This window comes from Monopterus albus, unplaced genomic scaffold (genome assembly GCF_001952655.1).
Source record: "Monopterus albus unplaced genomic scaffold, M_albus_1.0 scaffold363.1, whole genome shotgun sequence".
Taxonomy (NCBI): Eukaryota; Metazoa; Chordata; class Actinopteri; order Synbranchiformes; family Synbranchidae; genus Monopterus; species Monopterus albus.
Window position 1 is genome coordinate 64,468 of NW_018128243.1, and position 13,709 is coordinate 78,176.

The 13,709-nt window shown below is 42.7% G+C and overlaps 1 protein-coding gene across 1 annotated transcript in view; it reads left to right on the forward strand.

Moving 5' to 3' along the window:
- The window catches only part of col1a1a (collagen, type I, alpha 1a), a 22,636-nt gene that overhangs the window by 6,227 nt on the left and 2,700 nt on the right, over positions 1-13,709 (forward strand). Inside the window, exons 6-46 of the mRNA XM_020585393.1 lie at positions 110-178; positions 267-311; positions 1,391-1,444; positions 1,537-1,590; positions 1,697-1,750; positions 1,850-1,903; positions 2,004-2,057; positions 2,735-2,779; positions 2,894-2,947; positions 3,048-3,092; positions 3,556-3,609; positions 4,585-4,683; positions 4,876-4,920; positions 5,112-5,210; positions 5,545-5,598; positions 5,693-5,800; positions 6,630-6,683; positions 6,829-6,927; positions 7,030-7,083; positions 7,179-7,277; positions 7,402-7,455; positions 7,562-7,615; positions 7,830-7,937; positions 8,042-8,086; positions 8,810-8,908; positions 9,076-9,183; positions 9,538-9,699; positions 9,849-9,902; positions 10,034-10,141; positions 10,281-10,334; positions 10,764-10,817; positions 10,918-11,079; positions 11,365-11,472; positions 11,867-11,974; positions 12,082-12,135; positions 12,396-12,503; positions 12,655-12,708; positions 12,803-12,910; positions 13,001-13,054; positions 13,193-13,300; positions 13,467-13,709. The exon at positions 13,467-13,709 is cut by the window's right edge and continues 34 nt beyond it. Coding sequence (XP_020441049.1) covers positions 110-178; positions 267-311; positions 1,391-1,444; positions 1,537-1,590; positions 1,697-1,750; positions 1,850-1,903; positions 2,004-2,057; positions 2,735-2,779; positions 2,894-2,947; positions 3,048-3,092; positions 3,556-3,609; positions 4,585-4,683; positions 4,876-4,920; positions 5,112-5,210; positions 5,545-5,598; positions 5,693-5,800; positions 6,630-6,683; positions 6,829-6,927; positions 7,030-7,083; positions 7,179-7,277; positions 7,402-7,455; positions 7,562-7,615; positions 7,830-7,937; positions 8,042-8,086; positions 8,810-8,908; positions 9,076-9,183; positions 9,538-9,699; positions 9,849-9,902; positions 10,034-10,141; positions 10,281-10,334; positions 10,764-10,817; positions 10,918-11,079; positions 11,365-11,472; positions 11,867-11,974; positions 12,082-12,135; positions 12,396-12,503; positions 12,655-12,708; positions 12,803-12,910; positions 13,001-13,054; positions 13,193-13,300; positions 13,467-13,709 — 3,300 coding nt within the window. The remainder of the gene's footprint in view (positions 1-109; positions 179-266; positions 312-1,390; positions 1,445-1,536; positions 1,591-1,696; positions 1,751-1,849; positions 1,904-2,003; positions 2,058-2,734; positions 2,780-2,893; positions 2,948-3,047; positions 3,093-3,555; positions 3,610-4,584; positions 4,684-4,875; positions 4,921-5,111; positions 5,211-5,544; positions 5,599-5,692; positions 5,801-6,629; positions 6,684-6,828; positions 6,928-7,029; positions 7,084-7,178; positions 7,278-7,401; positions 7,456-7,561; positions 7,616-7,829; positions 7,938-8,041; positions 8,087-8,809; positions 8,909-9,075; positions 9,184-9,537; positions 9,700-9,848; positions 9,903-10,033; positions 10,142-10,280; positions 10,335-10,763; positions 10,818-10,917; positions 11,080-11,364; positions 11,473-11,866; positions 11,975-12,081; positions 12,136-12,395; positions 12,504-12,654; positions 12,709-12,802; positions 12,911-13,000; positions 13,055-13,192; positions 13,301-13,466) is intronic.

Consider the following 13,709-nt stretch of genomic DNA (forward strand, 5'->3'; position numbering starts at 1 on the left):
AATTACATTTCTATATGTTGTATGACTGATGTATTTCATTTAATTTTTTTTTATTTCCCTACTAAATGCTATCTGTCAGTGGCTAACATGTCTCTCTCTGTTTTGTCAGAACTTCTCCCCTCAGATGTCTGGTGGCTATGATGAGAAATCTGTTCCCATCTCTATGCCTGGACCCATGGTAGACATCTATACACCCACTCATGTACAGTTTATGATTCCCTGCAAATTATAATGATGCAGTGACTGATTGTGTCTCTGATTAACAGGGCCCAATGGGACCCCGTGGACCTCCTGGACCTCCTGGTACAAGCGTAAGTACACCACTTTGTCTTTCCTCAACTGAAAATGTTTCCCATCTAAAGTGGCATATACCTCATACATCATCATGACATCATTATGAAATCACTATTGTCTCTTCAGCACCCAGTTGGCATGAAACCAAAGTAACACAGTTTTTAGGCTGATTATTTTTGTGATTAATACTCAATTGCATCAGATAAAATAATACATTTTGTCAAAAGTAATAAGAAAACTCTCTAAAAATTAACAACTGGATGTTCAGCCAAAACATGAAGCGAATTTCAAAGGTGACACCATTGAATACAAAGTCGATAGTTGCAAACTGCATTTTTCTGGATGAGTTTGCCTTGTACGAGTACACAGACTACAGGGAAAATGAGAGCTGCAGTTTCTGCTAAATACTGACTTTAGTGAAAAACTGAAATTGAACACAAGCTAGCTTATGTTAACATCGCCACAGTTGGTATGTTGGCCGTTTGGAGTGAACTGACAGTGGTTAAGCCCATGCAAATGAAGCAAGTTTAATCATTTTGCTTTGTGTTTTAACGCACATACTAGAAACCTATATGGAGGCTTCAGTTCCACCTGGCCTGCGGTTCACAGTGATAGGAGGCTAGGTGCTATAGCTGGGTGGGTGCATCAGTTTTGACCAGGATATCAGTGAAACAACACTCTGCCTACATTATCTGACATTTTTCTCACTAACATATGAATTATCAACACCAGGAAGGATCTTGTAAATATTTAAGATAATGAGATAGCATTTAGTTTTTTGAAATTCATCACAGTAACCAATAAAATCTAAGAAACTGAATGCGGTTGAAGTCGTAGTCCTAGAGTCCTAGCCAGGACTCACTCCAAGTATGTATAATTGTTCATAACAAGTCAGTGCCATATAAAGAGAATTAGTGTTTTGTTAGTTATTCTCATCACTACTGCATTTACTATTCGGCTACTGCAGTGTACTGCTTGAAGTAGCTAATATACAGCATGCATTTGCATATCATCTCAATAATGAGATCGGCATCTTTATACAGTAGTGGTGTGAATGTATTAGTGATGGTGTTTCTATGTGTCTCCCTCTTTACAGGGACCTCAGGGATTCACTGGCCCCCCTGGTGAGCCTGGAGAGGCTGGACCTTCTGTGAGTATTAAGAAAACAGAATCAAATATGCACGGACATTGCACCTTACTAGTCTATCATCATGCTCACCTGGTGTGTGTCTTTCTCTACAGGGTCCCATGGGTCCTCGTGGCCCTGCTGGCCCCCCTGGAAAGAACGGCGAGGATGTAAGTTGACTGGATCTGCTCATATTAACCAACCATATCTCAGATTATATTAAAGTGTAACTCGTTACTTCCATTCAACCCTTCTCTCTGCCTTGCTTTCACTCAGGGTGAGTCTGGCAAACCTGGTCATTCCGGTGAGCGTGGACCTTCTGGCCCACAGGTAAGTTGCAAAGGCAAGATAGTTTTTAGCGTTGTAATATAAAAACAAAAACAAAGCCATGATAATAAATTTTGTCTCCCTGTCTCATCTCTTTCTCAGGGAGCTCGTGGTTTCCCAGGAACCCCTGGTCTACCCGGCATCAAGGGACACAGAGTGAGTCAGAACTTACATTGTGTCGTTCAACAAACTTCAAATTATCAATATAGCATTTCCTGACTGTGGACTTGACCTTTGAATGTCTCATTTTCTTTAGGGATTCAGTGGTCTGGATGGTGCTAAGGGAGACACTGGCCCTGCTGGACCCAAGGTGACTATCCCTCTTGGTTATCTCACGCTATGTCTCATTTACAACCAACAATTAGTAGACTAGTTCAGAAATATGACAATAAAAGTAATAGCATTACTTGTAATAATATTACTAATGGTTTAATTGGCAATAGTGAAGTAACAGCTGTAACTGTGGCATGGTTATAATAGTAGCAGTGGCAAAACTGGTAGTAGAAGTACTAACAGGGTACTTTTGTTATTAACTATTGCACTGCTGTAATGTTGGTGGAATCACAAGAGACAGATTTGTTTTAATGGTTAATACTGAAGCTACGGAAGTTGAGTTATCCTGATTTTTAGTCTTGAAAACTTGCTAAAATAACCTCCTACATTTCCCACAATGCAACGGCTGCATCAATAGTGCAGCTTTTATGGACTTTTTCTTATAAAAGTGTACTAATCTTCAAATCAAAGCCAAGCTGATTAGTAATATTTATGATTAGTAAACTGATTTTAATGTATAAAATGGTGGAATGACCCTTTAAGTACATCTTGTATGTCTGTTGGATGTGGTCACAGCAGTAGTAGCAATAGAAGCATCTGTATTAGCTACATATTGTCTAGTTGCAACATTACTGCCTTGGTAAAATCATATTGACAAATAACGCTACAGTTTCTCTCTTTCTCATGGCCTCACCTTCCTGTGTGTTTCTTTAGGGAGAAGCTGGAGCCCCCGGTGAGAATGGAACCCCTGGTGCTATGGTGAGTAAAACAAGTATCCCATCTCTGTTATGTACTATAGTTGCCATCATGGATTTTCCCTCCCTTCCAACTGATGACAATATAAAGAGCTGACACTGTCTTTGAATGTCTCAGGGACCTCGTGGTTTGCCTGGTGAGAGAGGCCGCAGCGGTGCTGCTGGAGCTGCTGTGAGTCCCCACATTCGTACACATGCATAAAACTACAGCAATTGATCAACCAGTCCGTCAGCAAGCAGATCAACTGATCACGTTTGTCTGTGCACTGCAGGGAGCTCGTGGTAACGATGGTGCTGCTGGTGCTGCTGGACCTCCTGTAAGCTTTTTAATTCTCTAAAGCTTTGTTTGTTGTTACAACTTCAGAACACCCCTACTCTCCAGATCTTAGTGTGAACACTCACAAACTTGGTCCGTTACTTAAAATGTTTTAATGTACAAATTCTAATTATCCTAGCTATTCAAAAACCTCCAGGGTATATCTTGAACAAGGGTTCAAGTGAAAAACAATCCTGTAGTGTAATATCTGTCATTGTTTACTGTGTTATTTATTTAAAATTTTTATATGGGCACAGATACCACTTAAAACAAAAAAAAAAAAAACTTAGCCATTCTGTAAATTCGTAGCAATAGGGCTGTACCTAATTTCTGTAAAGATGCAAATTGTTGAAATTAAGTCAGAAAAAGTTTGGATCTTGCTATAACAACAAGCAAACCAAAATCTTCCTGCTGTATGATCTGTGGTAGGCACTGTGTGAATCTCTTTGTCTTTATCTTCTCAGGGTCCCACTGGCCCCGCTGGACCTCCTGGATTCCCTGGTGGTCCTGGATCCAAGGTACAACTACACCCAACATGATATGCATCAATATTCTCCAACGCATAACATTTTTTATGCCATCTTCCACAGTCTTCCATGAATCTCTTCTCTTCTCTTCTCTTCTCTTCTCTTCTCTTCTCTTCTCTTCTCTTCTCTTCTTCAGAGCTTGTAGAGGTCATTAGAATGTTACAGACCTGGGTTTGTGGTGCTTTGAGGCATTTTGCTTGGAAAGTAAAGTTGACCTTTAATTTAACCTTTGCCCCAACAAGGGTCACATCATGTAGGGGTCATACAAGGTCATCCAAACTGGGTTCTAATTTTATTCTGCACATTGACTCTAAACGTGTTGTGTTCACACTGGAAAAGTCACCAAAAGAAGTTACTTAAATAAGTACTTAAGTACAGTATGCCAATATGGACATAGAATATCTTAGAATATCTTGATATTTGAGTTTGCTGTTGACAGGCACTACAGCCATACAGTGCAAAGCAGTTAAATGCTCTCAAATGAAAAAATAAAAGCAAAACCAAAACAATTATGATATAATATATGCTTTGTCTTTGTTTAACTGGCAGTAACTTTAGAACATTGCAGTTTAATTGGGGTCAGTTGGCCACAGTTACAGTATTAATTTCTGGCACAAAAACTGTATATTTTGAAGGTTATGATTATATAGTTATTCTTTATAACATTACTATGAATGTGGAATTGGGGCACATTTTTTAGGGTTGGTTAATGTCTGGTGGAGATTTGTTTTACAATGGGAGACTTAGGCTGTGACATTTAGACAGCTGAAAAATTCTCCCTAAAATGCCGTGACACCAGCTTTTTAGACATTTTTAAACTCACACAAGAACTACGATCCTCTTCTTAACGTTTTCTTTTTCTGTTATGCTTTTCATCACTGCAAGTTTTCCACCAGTGACTCATAGCTTTTCTGTCAATTTGGACATGGTTATTTCACTAGGTTCTGTTTATTCCCCCCTCACCAGGGTGATGCTGGAGCCCAGGGTGCCCGTGGACCTGAGGGTGCTACCGGATCCCGTGGTGAGCCTGGAAACCCTGGACCTGCTGGCCCTGCTGGACCTGCTGTAAGTACTGACAATAATACCTTATAACAGGCTATTCAGGTCCTGATGAGGTGAAGGGGGGCCATAGGAAAAATGTCTATGGCCCAAATTGCCACTCCACCCCTTGATGATTTAATGGCATTTAAATCATTCAAAAGAGCCTTCTGGCCTCTGGATTATCAGTGAAATCTCTTCCCTTTGTTCTCCTCTCAGGGCAACCCTGGAACTGATGGAGCCCCTGGACCTAAGGGAGTCCCTGTGAGTAGCTCTCCCAACAAATTTACTTTACATGCATGTCAGGATTGACGGTCTGAATCCTTAACTCATGAGGCTGAGCAAGGCACTAGTGAAGCAACCAGTGCTACCAGTTTCCACAGCTACAATATACTCGGCACTGCCAGTATGGTACAATATGATGTGACTGCACTGCCATGTGCTGCCCCCTGCAGGGTGCTGCCGGAATTGCTGGATCTCCCGGTTTCCCCGGACCCCGTGGACCCCCAGGACCTCAGGGTGCTGCCGGTGCCCCTGGACCTAAGGGTAACACTGTGAGTAAAGCTCTCTCAGAACTACCCAAAGCTGAAAAATTGGATTTTCTTTAATCTAATTGATATAGTTAAAATTATGCTTCAGTCCATACAGTAAAGTAAAGGTAAAACTACTGACTTACACCTTTTCTGGAAAAGATAATTCATTGCTTGTGTTTCTGATCAGTTGTTTTTTATTTGTTGTGTACAGCTATTTGTGTTGGTTAATTTTGTTTATTTGTCTTTGAAAACTGTGCCAAATATTGTTTATTAGTCACTGGACAATTTTTATTCATTGGCCAATTTTTTCTTGGTGTTGTTTATTTATGTTTGCTGTTTTCATGTTTCCCTTCAGGGTGATGTTGGTGCCCCAGGATCCAAGGGAGAGCCCGGTGCCAAGGGAGAGGCTGTATGTTTACATACACAATAAGCATGTAGTACAGCTCTTTATGTATGTGAATACACTGGGTCTCTTATGTCATCCATGTGTGTGTGTACTCCAGGGTGCTCCAGGAGTTCAGGGACCCCCAGGACCTCATGGTGAGGAGGGCAAGAGAGGATCCAGAGGAGAGCCTGGTGCTGTAGGAGCCCGTGGTGCTCCTGGAGAGCGAGTATGTTTCTCACCTAATTTTAACTTTACTGTACTGTGAACTTCTTTAAGATTACATATAATGGAGGGAATTGCATTAGAGTCATCATCTCATGGTACATTTTAAGTGAAAGACAAACGTTTTGCAGTCAGAATTGTATTTAGTGATGTCTTCACTTAAAGTTTTATTTTATGTCACTTAAATTTAACTGAGTCAGTTTTAAATTACTAGGACTATTTGTGAGCCGTTCCAAACTTTCCAAACATGAATTTAGATTGCCAAACACATTTTGCTGGTCAATCTAAATGTAATGAAATATTCTTGTCTCCTTGGAATCCAAACACTAGAGGGGTTAAAGGTCAAAATGTTACCTACATGTAGCACAAGTGTATATATCAGAGGCTACAAATGGTGTAGACACCTTTCTGGCACATCAATACAATGTAAACATGCTTTGTTGTGCCCCCCACAGGCCAGAAAATGCATAACTTTAAATGGAAACATTTGGGAACACCGTTACCGACATTTGGCATACTGTGCATAATGGATGGACCAAAAAAGGTTGAAATATTATAGATTATGAAAATAGTGCTATACATCTGATTTTATGACCAGGGAGTGGTCCTATGACAGCTTTTTAATGACAGCTGCTTCTTGAGTCTTATGATACCACAATGTACTAAGGTAAAGTAGAGTTTAAATTGCTCTCTGGAGCAAACCAGTTGAATGCATTGCATCGACTGATTTCATAGTACAGGGCGTGTTTTGGCTAAAGATTTAGACCATTAGATATAACAGTTTAGACTTTTGCTTATAGAGCTAAGCAAGATATGTTTAATTCTCTCTACAGGGTGGCTCTGGCGGTCGTGGTTTCCCTGGCTCTGATGGCCCTGCTGGACCCAAAGTGAGTAAAATACCTAGCTGATATGTAGTTACATTTCACCTACAGCTGAAAATGTAGATTAGTTTCAGTTTAACTCATTTTTGTCCTATCACCTTTTCCCAACTGCCTCTTTATTTCTTTCTCTCGCTTCCTTCCTTCATCATAGGGTGCCACTGGTGAGAACGGTGCCCCCGGTCCTGTTGGACCTAAAGGTTCAACTGGTGAGCCTGGCCGCACTGGTGAGTCTGGTCTGCCAGGAGCTAAGGTGAGATACCCTGCTGATTGTCTATCAAATAATTGTCAGCAACATAATTTATTCACTGCACAGGCCTTCCCTGACCTCTGACCTCTGACTTCTGACCTGTAGGGTATGACTGGCAGCCCTGGCAGTCCTGGACATGATGGCAAGACAGGACCTGCTGTAAGTTAAAGTATAATATATGCAATCTCAATGTCATTAAAACATCTTAATTTTGTGCTTATGTAAGTTAATCCTTAATTAATCCTCCTCGCTAGGGAGCCCCTGGACAAGATGGCCGCCCTGGACCCCCTGGCGCCGCTGGAGCCAGAGGTCAGCCTGGAGTCATGGGATTCCCTGGACCCAAGGGAGCCGCAGTAAGTAATTTGTCTCATCTGCTACCCAGTATCTTCAATTAGATGTTTTTGAAAAGTGTACTGTAGACCACAAAAAATAGTCTCCACATTTCTGTTAATAGTGCTTGTCTACTCCTGTCTCTAGGGTGAGGGTGGAAAGCCTGGTGAGAGAGGAGTAATGGGACCCACTGGCCCTACCGTAAGTTGTCTGTGACGTGCTGCTCTTTGACTTTACTGCACTCTACTATTATTATGCTTAGAAGCTAAGGCCTGTGTGTTTAAAGGCCTGACATCTTTCTACCCAGGGTGCCCCTGGAAAGGACGGTGAAGTTGGTCCTCAGGGTCCTTCTGGACCTGCTGTATGTAAAACACACAAATCATACACACACCCACATTAACACCCAGCTCAGTTGTAGTATTGTACCTCTTATGAGCTTAATAGCCTCTCACTGCAAAATACTTCTGCTAATACTTAAGCTACATGTAGCTATGTTAAGCAATTCATACCAACACATTACATTACTTCTGACCATTTCTGTTAACTCTGACATGTCCTCCCTTGCTCATCCTCAGGGTCCTGCTGGTGAGAGAGGAGAGCAGGGACCTGCTGGAGGTCCTGGATTCCAGGGTCTTCCAGGACCCCAGGGAGCTGCTGGTGAGTCTGGCAAGCCTGGAGAGCAGGTACTGAGTGACACGCAATTGATTTACATACTAATCAAATCAAATTCAAACGAGTAGTTTCTAGTGAATGAACACAGTAACATGCAATTGCTCTGTTTATCTAGGGTCCCTCCGGTGAGGCTGGAGCCCCAGGACCTGCTGGATCTAGAGTAAGTCACTTCTTGCCATCATTATCATCATCATCATCATCATATTCACATTTATAAATCTGTCTGGCCCCGACAGCATCCATTAATGGAGTGCTACTGAAGACTTATCTACATCTTTACCAACTAGGATGCAAACAATAAAAAAAACATTGCTGCTATAACCTCATTAAGTAATATTTGAAGTTAAAGTGAGCTGTCTGTAAATTTATACTGGTTCAAAATGAACCCATCCCACTTTGCCCTAGTTATTAAACCAAAACACTCAAAGCTGGAGCTGAAAAAGAACTATCGTCCTAACTAGCCAGCAGGATCATTTATTATAGCAAACACACTGATTTTAATATTAACAGGGTTACTGCTAGCTAATGAGAGGCTAATGCTAAAGGAATGGTGGTTAGCTATATAGATAATGTGGGTAGTTGTAACCAACATTGTCTAAAAACAAAACCAATATGGCCACTTGAAGAGAGGACCATTAAATGCCATATTTACCAGATAGCTCCTTACGTTGATGAAAAAGTATGTTTTAGAGGAGTCTGTTTAGACAGCAGACAAACACACAGATAGTGTAGGCTGAAAGAATTTACTTTTACTAGTTATTACCTCCTTTTGGGGAATATCATCCATCTTATAGATAAGCAATCCAAAGGCAAATGAATCCTCATGGTTATTTCAACCACTCAGCTCTTAGTGTACTGATCTCTCTGCCACCCTTCTCCTCAGGGTGATAGAGGATTCCCCGGTGAGCGTGGTACACCTGGCATTGTTGGACCCACTGGTGCCCGTGGATCCCCTGGAGCTGCTGGAAATGAAGGTGCCAAGGTAAACCCTGGCAGATGTGGAAAAATAAGATTCAATGACCTGTGGAGTTCTCACTGATTTGCTGTGTCACCATGTAGCACACAGGTAGAGATCGGTCAACATATTCTACTGTTCTAACTTCTTTCTTCCCCTCTTCCTGTCCCTCTCTTTTGCTTCCTCTTCCTCAGGGAGATGCTGGAGCCCCCGGTGCTCCCGGAGCTCAGGGTCCTCCTGGACTGCAGGGAATGCCTGGTGAGCGTGGTTCCCCTGGTCTTGCAGGACTGAGGGGTGACAGAGTGAGTTGCCTTCACAGTATTCCTATTACTTGTAAATTTTACTTCTCATTTAGAATTTGGTGTAGCTAGACACTGCTGATGTTCAGTTGTACACTTATAGCACTTGATTATCAGGGAATTATAAGTGATCTGGTTCACTAAAGCAACAAAAGTATTGATCAGGCCTTCCACTATGATGACTTTGACCAGTTTATAGCCATCACCACTGTCCACAGTAGCTTCCTAGAACTGTCACATCACAACAGAAATCACTGTCCAGCTGCAGTGCTACCTACAGAATGCGCCCACCATTACAAGACCTGATGTGTAGTTGTCCCTTGTATAATAAGCTCTCCTCTCCATCCAATAATCCAGGGTGACCAAGGAGCTAAGGGTGCTGATGGAGCTCCTGGTAAGGATGGTCCTCGTGGTATGACTGGACCAATTGGACTTCCTGGATCTGCTGGAGCTCCTGGAGACAAGGGAGAGCCTGGTGCCGCAGGACCTGTGGGACCTGCTGGAGCCCGTGGAGCCCCTGTAAATACCTATGTGTTTTTTTGTTGTTATTTTGTTTTGTTTTGTTTACCTGGTTGATGCTTCAACTCCAAGTTCTCTATTTGCTTGACCTTTGAATCTTGAAATCCATGGTTGATGCTTCCCCACCCCACCCCACCCTCTTTTGTCAGGGTGAACGTGGAGAGTCTGGACCACCAGGACCTGCTGGATTTGCTGGACCTCCTGTAAGTCATTTCTACATGAATGTTTGGACTTTCCGTACTGACTTTTTAGTTTTTTAAAGCTTGAAAAAAAATTCTGAGAAATCATTTCTCCCTCTATCTCTCCTCCTCCATTCATAATCATTCTAACTCAGGGTTCTGATGGGCAACCTGGTGCTAAGGGAGAGCATGGAGATAATGGTGGCAAGGGAGATGCTGGTCCCCCCGGCCCTGCTGGACCCACTGGTGCCCCTGGACCTCAGGTTTGTAAACTCGTACATTCACACCCCATTATAGTACAGAAAAAAACAATTATTGAAAATGAACATGTGAAATCTTTATGATTATATAGTCTGCTATTTGTTCTCCTATATTGACTGAGTGTGTGTTGTGTGTCTCCAGGGTCCTGTTGGTAACACCGGCCCTAAGGGAGCCCGTGGACCTGCTGGACCTCCTGTAAGTCACCACTCTTCTTCTACTCTGTCCTTCTCTTCTTCTGTTAGATTTACATTTATACTAACCTGAAGGCAAAAAGTAGACAAAAGGTCCACACACTGCACTAAGCTGCAAGCAATTTAATTCAGCAGCAACATTTCGATCTAAAAGCACTCGTCATTAGGCATTGTCAAACGAGAATCACAGGGAAGAATCATTTAATCTTATTCATGTAGCCTGATAACAGCTGAGTGATGTATTTGTAGGTGTTTTTCACTGTGATGCCCGTTGTTGTTAGTTCAGCATCTGCAAAAGTTTTTTGGATGTGCGAACCCTTTTTTTGGATGTGTGAGCCCTTTTGCCTGACTTCAGCTTCAGTCCTAGAGCAGGAGTACTTACAGCCATTTTCCCAGCCCCAGTCTGCTAATATACCTGTGTTTGTCTCCCTAGGGTGCTACTGGTTTCCCTGGTGCTGCTGGCAGAGTTGGACCTCCTGGCCCCTCTGTAAGAATTTTTCAGATGTTATTAGCAACTCTTTTTCCTGTGGGAGGGCAAGTCCTAGATCATTTTCAGCAGTGATATATTTTATTCTTTTCTCCCACAGGGCAATGCTGGTCCTCCTGGACCCGCTGGACCAGCTGGCAAAGAGGGACCCAAAGGAAACCGTGGTGACACCGGACCTGCTGGTCGCCCTGGTGAAATAGGTGCTGCTGGACCCCCAGGACCTGCTGGAGAGAAGGGTAGCCCTGGTGCCGATGGTCCTTCCGTAAGTTATCTTTATCACAGAACTTTCAGAAAACACTGGCGTACTACTGGAAGGAACCACTTTCACCTCAACCTATCACCAAACAAAATGTTTGGCTGCCAATATGACAACCTAATTTGATACAAAATTTACTTCTTTAAATAGCAGCCCTGAATTAAGTCTTCACATGGTCACTGACTAGATGCTGATCTTGTCTAGGTGTTTGTTGCTTTCAGTTCTGCCACTCTACATCTTTGTCAAGCCTATTTATTTATTTATTTTATTTTTATTTGACACCCCCTGCAGGGTATTGCTGGTCTGCCTGGAGCTCAGGGTATTGCTGGACAGCGTGGTATTGTTGGTCTGCCTGGACAGAGAGGAGAGAGAGGTTTCCCTGGCCTGCCTGGACCTTCTGTAGGTTTCTATTATTACTCTACAATCCCTGCTTTACAAATGGCATAGTGGATCTGATGTAACCATCTAAAACTGAACACAAATCCCAATCCAGAAATATAAAGGGCAGAAGCCATTTCTAAGATACAGTATGTGTTAATATAAACAAAACCACCGAAATACCATTCACCTGTGATTCAGTTCATGAAAACTCTCACTTGACATGACTGCAACATTGTGTGATCTTCAGCAAGCAGGAAACAAAGTTTATCCTCAAATAATAAACTTTTACTCAGTAATAGATGTAATTTTAACATAATGCTTTAACACCTGCAGCACTAAGCAAGCCTAGATATTATAAGCTTCAAACTATTTAAAAAAGCAGCTATGACTAGACAAACTTTGCCACACACAGGGAGAGGTTGGAAAGCAGGGATCACCTGGACCCGGTGGTGAGCGTGGACCTCCCGGACCAATGGGACCCCCTGGACTGGCTGGAGCCCCTGGCGAGCCTGGACGTGAGGTGTGAAGAAACAGTTTCACCCAAGAACATCATGGCTATCTGTCTGCTTTTTGTATATATAATGTGTGTGAGTCTCTCAGGAAACCTACTGTGTATTTTTCTTTTAGGGAACCCCCGGTAACGAGGGAGCAGCTGGACGCGATGGAGCTCCTGGACCCAAGGTGAGTTCATTTATAACTGACCGGCATCAGTTAGTTAGCATATTTTTTTGTCAGAAATCAGTTGGCTAAGCTAAATTTGTTTCCAAATGGAGGCTATAGTGACACAGCTGACTTTTGTCTTAAGTTTTATTCTTTTTCTAAATCAAAAAGAATGCTCAAAGCGCAGCAAGATCTGGAAATATAGAACTGGAAAAGAAATGGTGACAAAATATAAAAACTAAAGCTGGTGAAATAAAGTTATTATTTTGTTTGTGTTTTAGGGAGAGCGTGGAGAATCTGGCCCCTCTGGAGCCCCCGGTGCCCCTGGACCTCCTGGTGCCCCCGGACCCGTCGGACCCGCTGGAAAGAATGGAGACCGTGGAGAGACTGTGAGTGACAAAGTCACACTAATTTTTTAGTATAGTCATTGTCTTTTTATGATAAGATGTACTAACAAATATGAGATTGCTGTAAGTGAGTGCAAAGATTGTGTTTCAATTCAACCTGCCTCTACATAAAACTGATTCTTGAACATTTCAGGGACCTGCTGGCATCTCTGGCCCTGCTGGTCCTGCTGGACCTCGTGGCCCTGCTGTAAGTAACAACCTCAATACCATTATTAGACAGCTATAATAGATGGAACAGCAGAAGAAGGCAAAACCAAACTCTTCATTCTTCCACCTAACAGGGAGTTCAGGGAGTTCGTGGAGACAGGGGAGAGACCGGAGAGGCTGGAGAAAGAGGCTTGAAGGGACACAGAGGATTCGCTGGCACACAGGGACCTCCTGGACCTGCTGTATGTTACTTTATATTAAGACCTACATTTACTCCATACAAACAGATTCTGTAATAGTCTAACTTCTGTTTTTGTTTCATTACTATATAGGGACCTTCTGGAGAGCAGGGACCTGCTGGTTCTGCTGGACCTGCTGGACCTAGAGTGAGTTTAAATGCCACACAATCTTTAACTTTTTAGAATATTTTCATATTTTCCTATTTTCTGTTTTCATTGGTTCAAGGCATTTGCTAATACTTTTACATTCAGAGACTTTAAGGCTTTCTTCTGTCCTGTTTTCAGGGCCCTGCTGGATCTGCTGGTTCTCCTGGTAAGGACGGTATGACTGGCCTGCCTGGACCCACGGGACCTCCTGGACCTCGTGGACGTTCTGGAGAGATGGGACCTTCTGTAGGTCTAGCTAACTCTCTAAATATACATCCATTCATTTGTTTATTTATTTAGTGTCTCTTAATTTAGTGAATATGAAGGTTGGAATTTCTTTAGGAGCAGCACAAAGTCTTTACTACTTCGTCTACAACTTCTTCCTTTTCTCCTTCTTCTTCTTCTCTCTCAGGGTCCTCCTGGACCTCCTGGACCTCCTGGAGCACCTGGTGCCCCTGGTGGTTCATTCGACCTTGGCTTCATCTCCCAGCCTCAGGAGAAGGCCCCTGATCCCTTCCGCATGTTCCGTGCTGATGATGCTAATGTTCTCCGTGATCGTGACCTGGAGGTGGACAGCACCCTGAAGAGTCTGAGCCAGCAAATTGAGCAGATCCGCAGCCCTGATGGAACCCGCAAAAACCCTGCCAGAACCTGC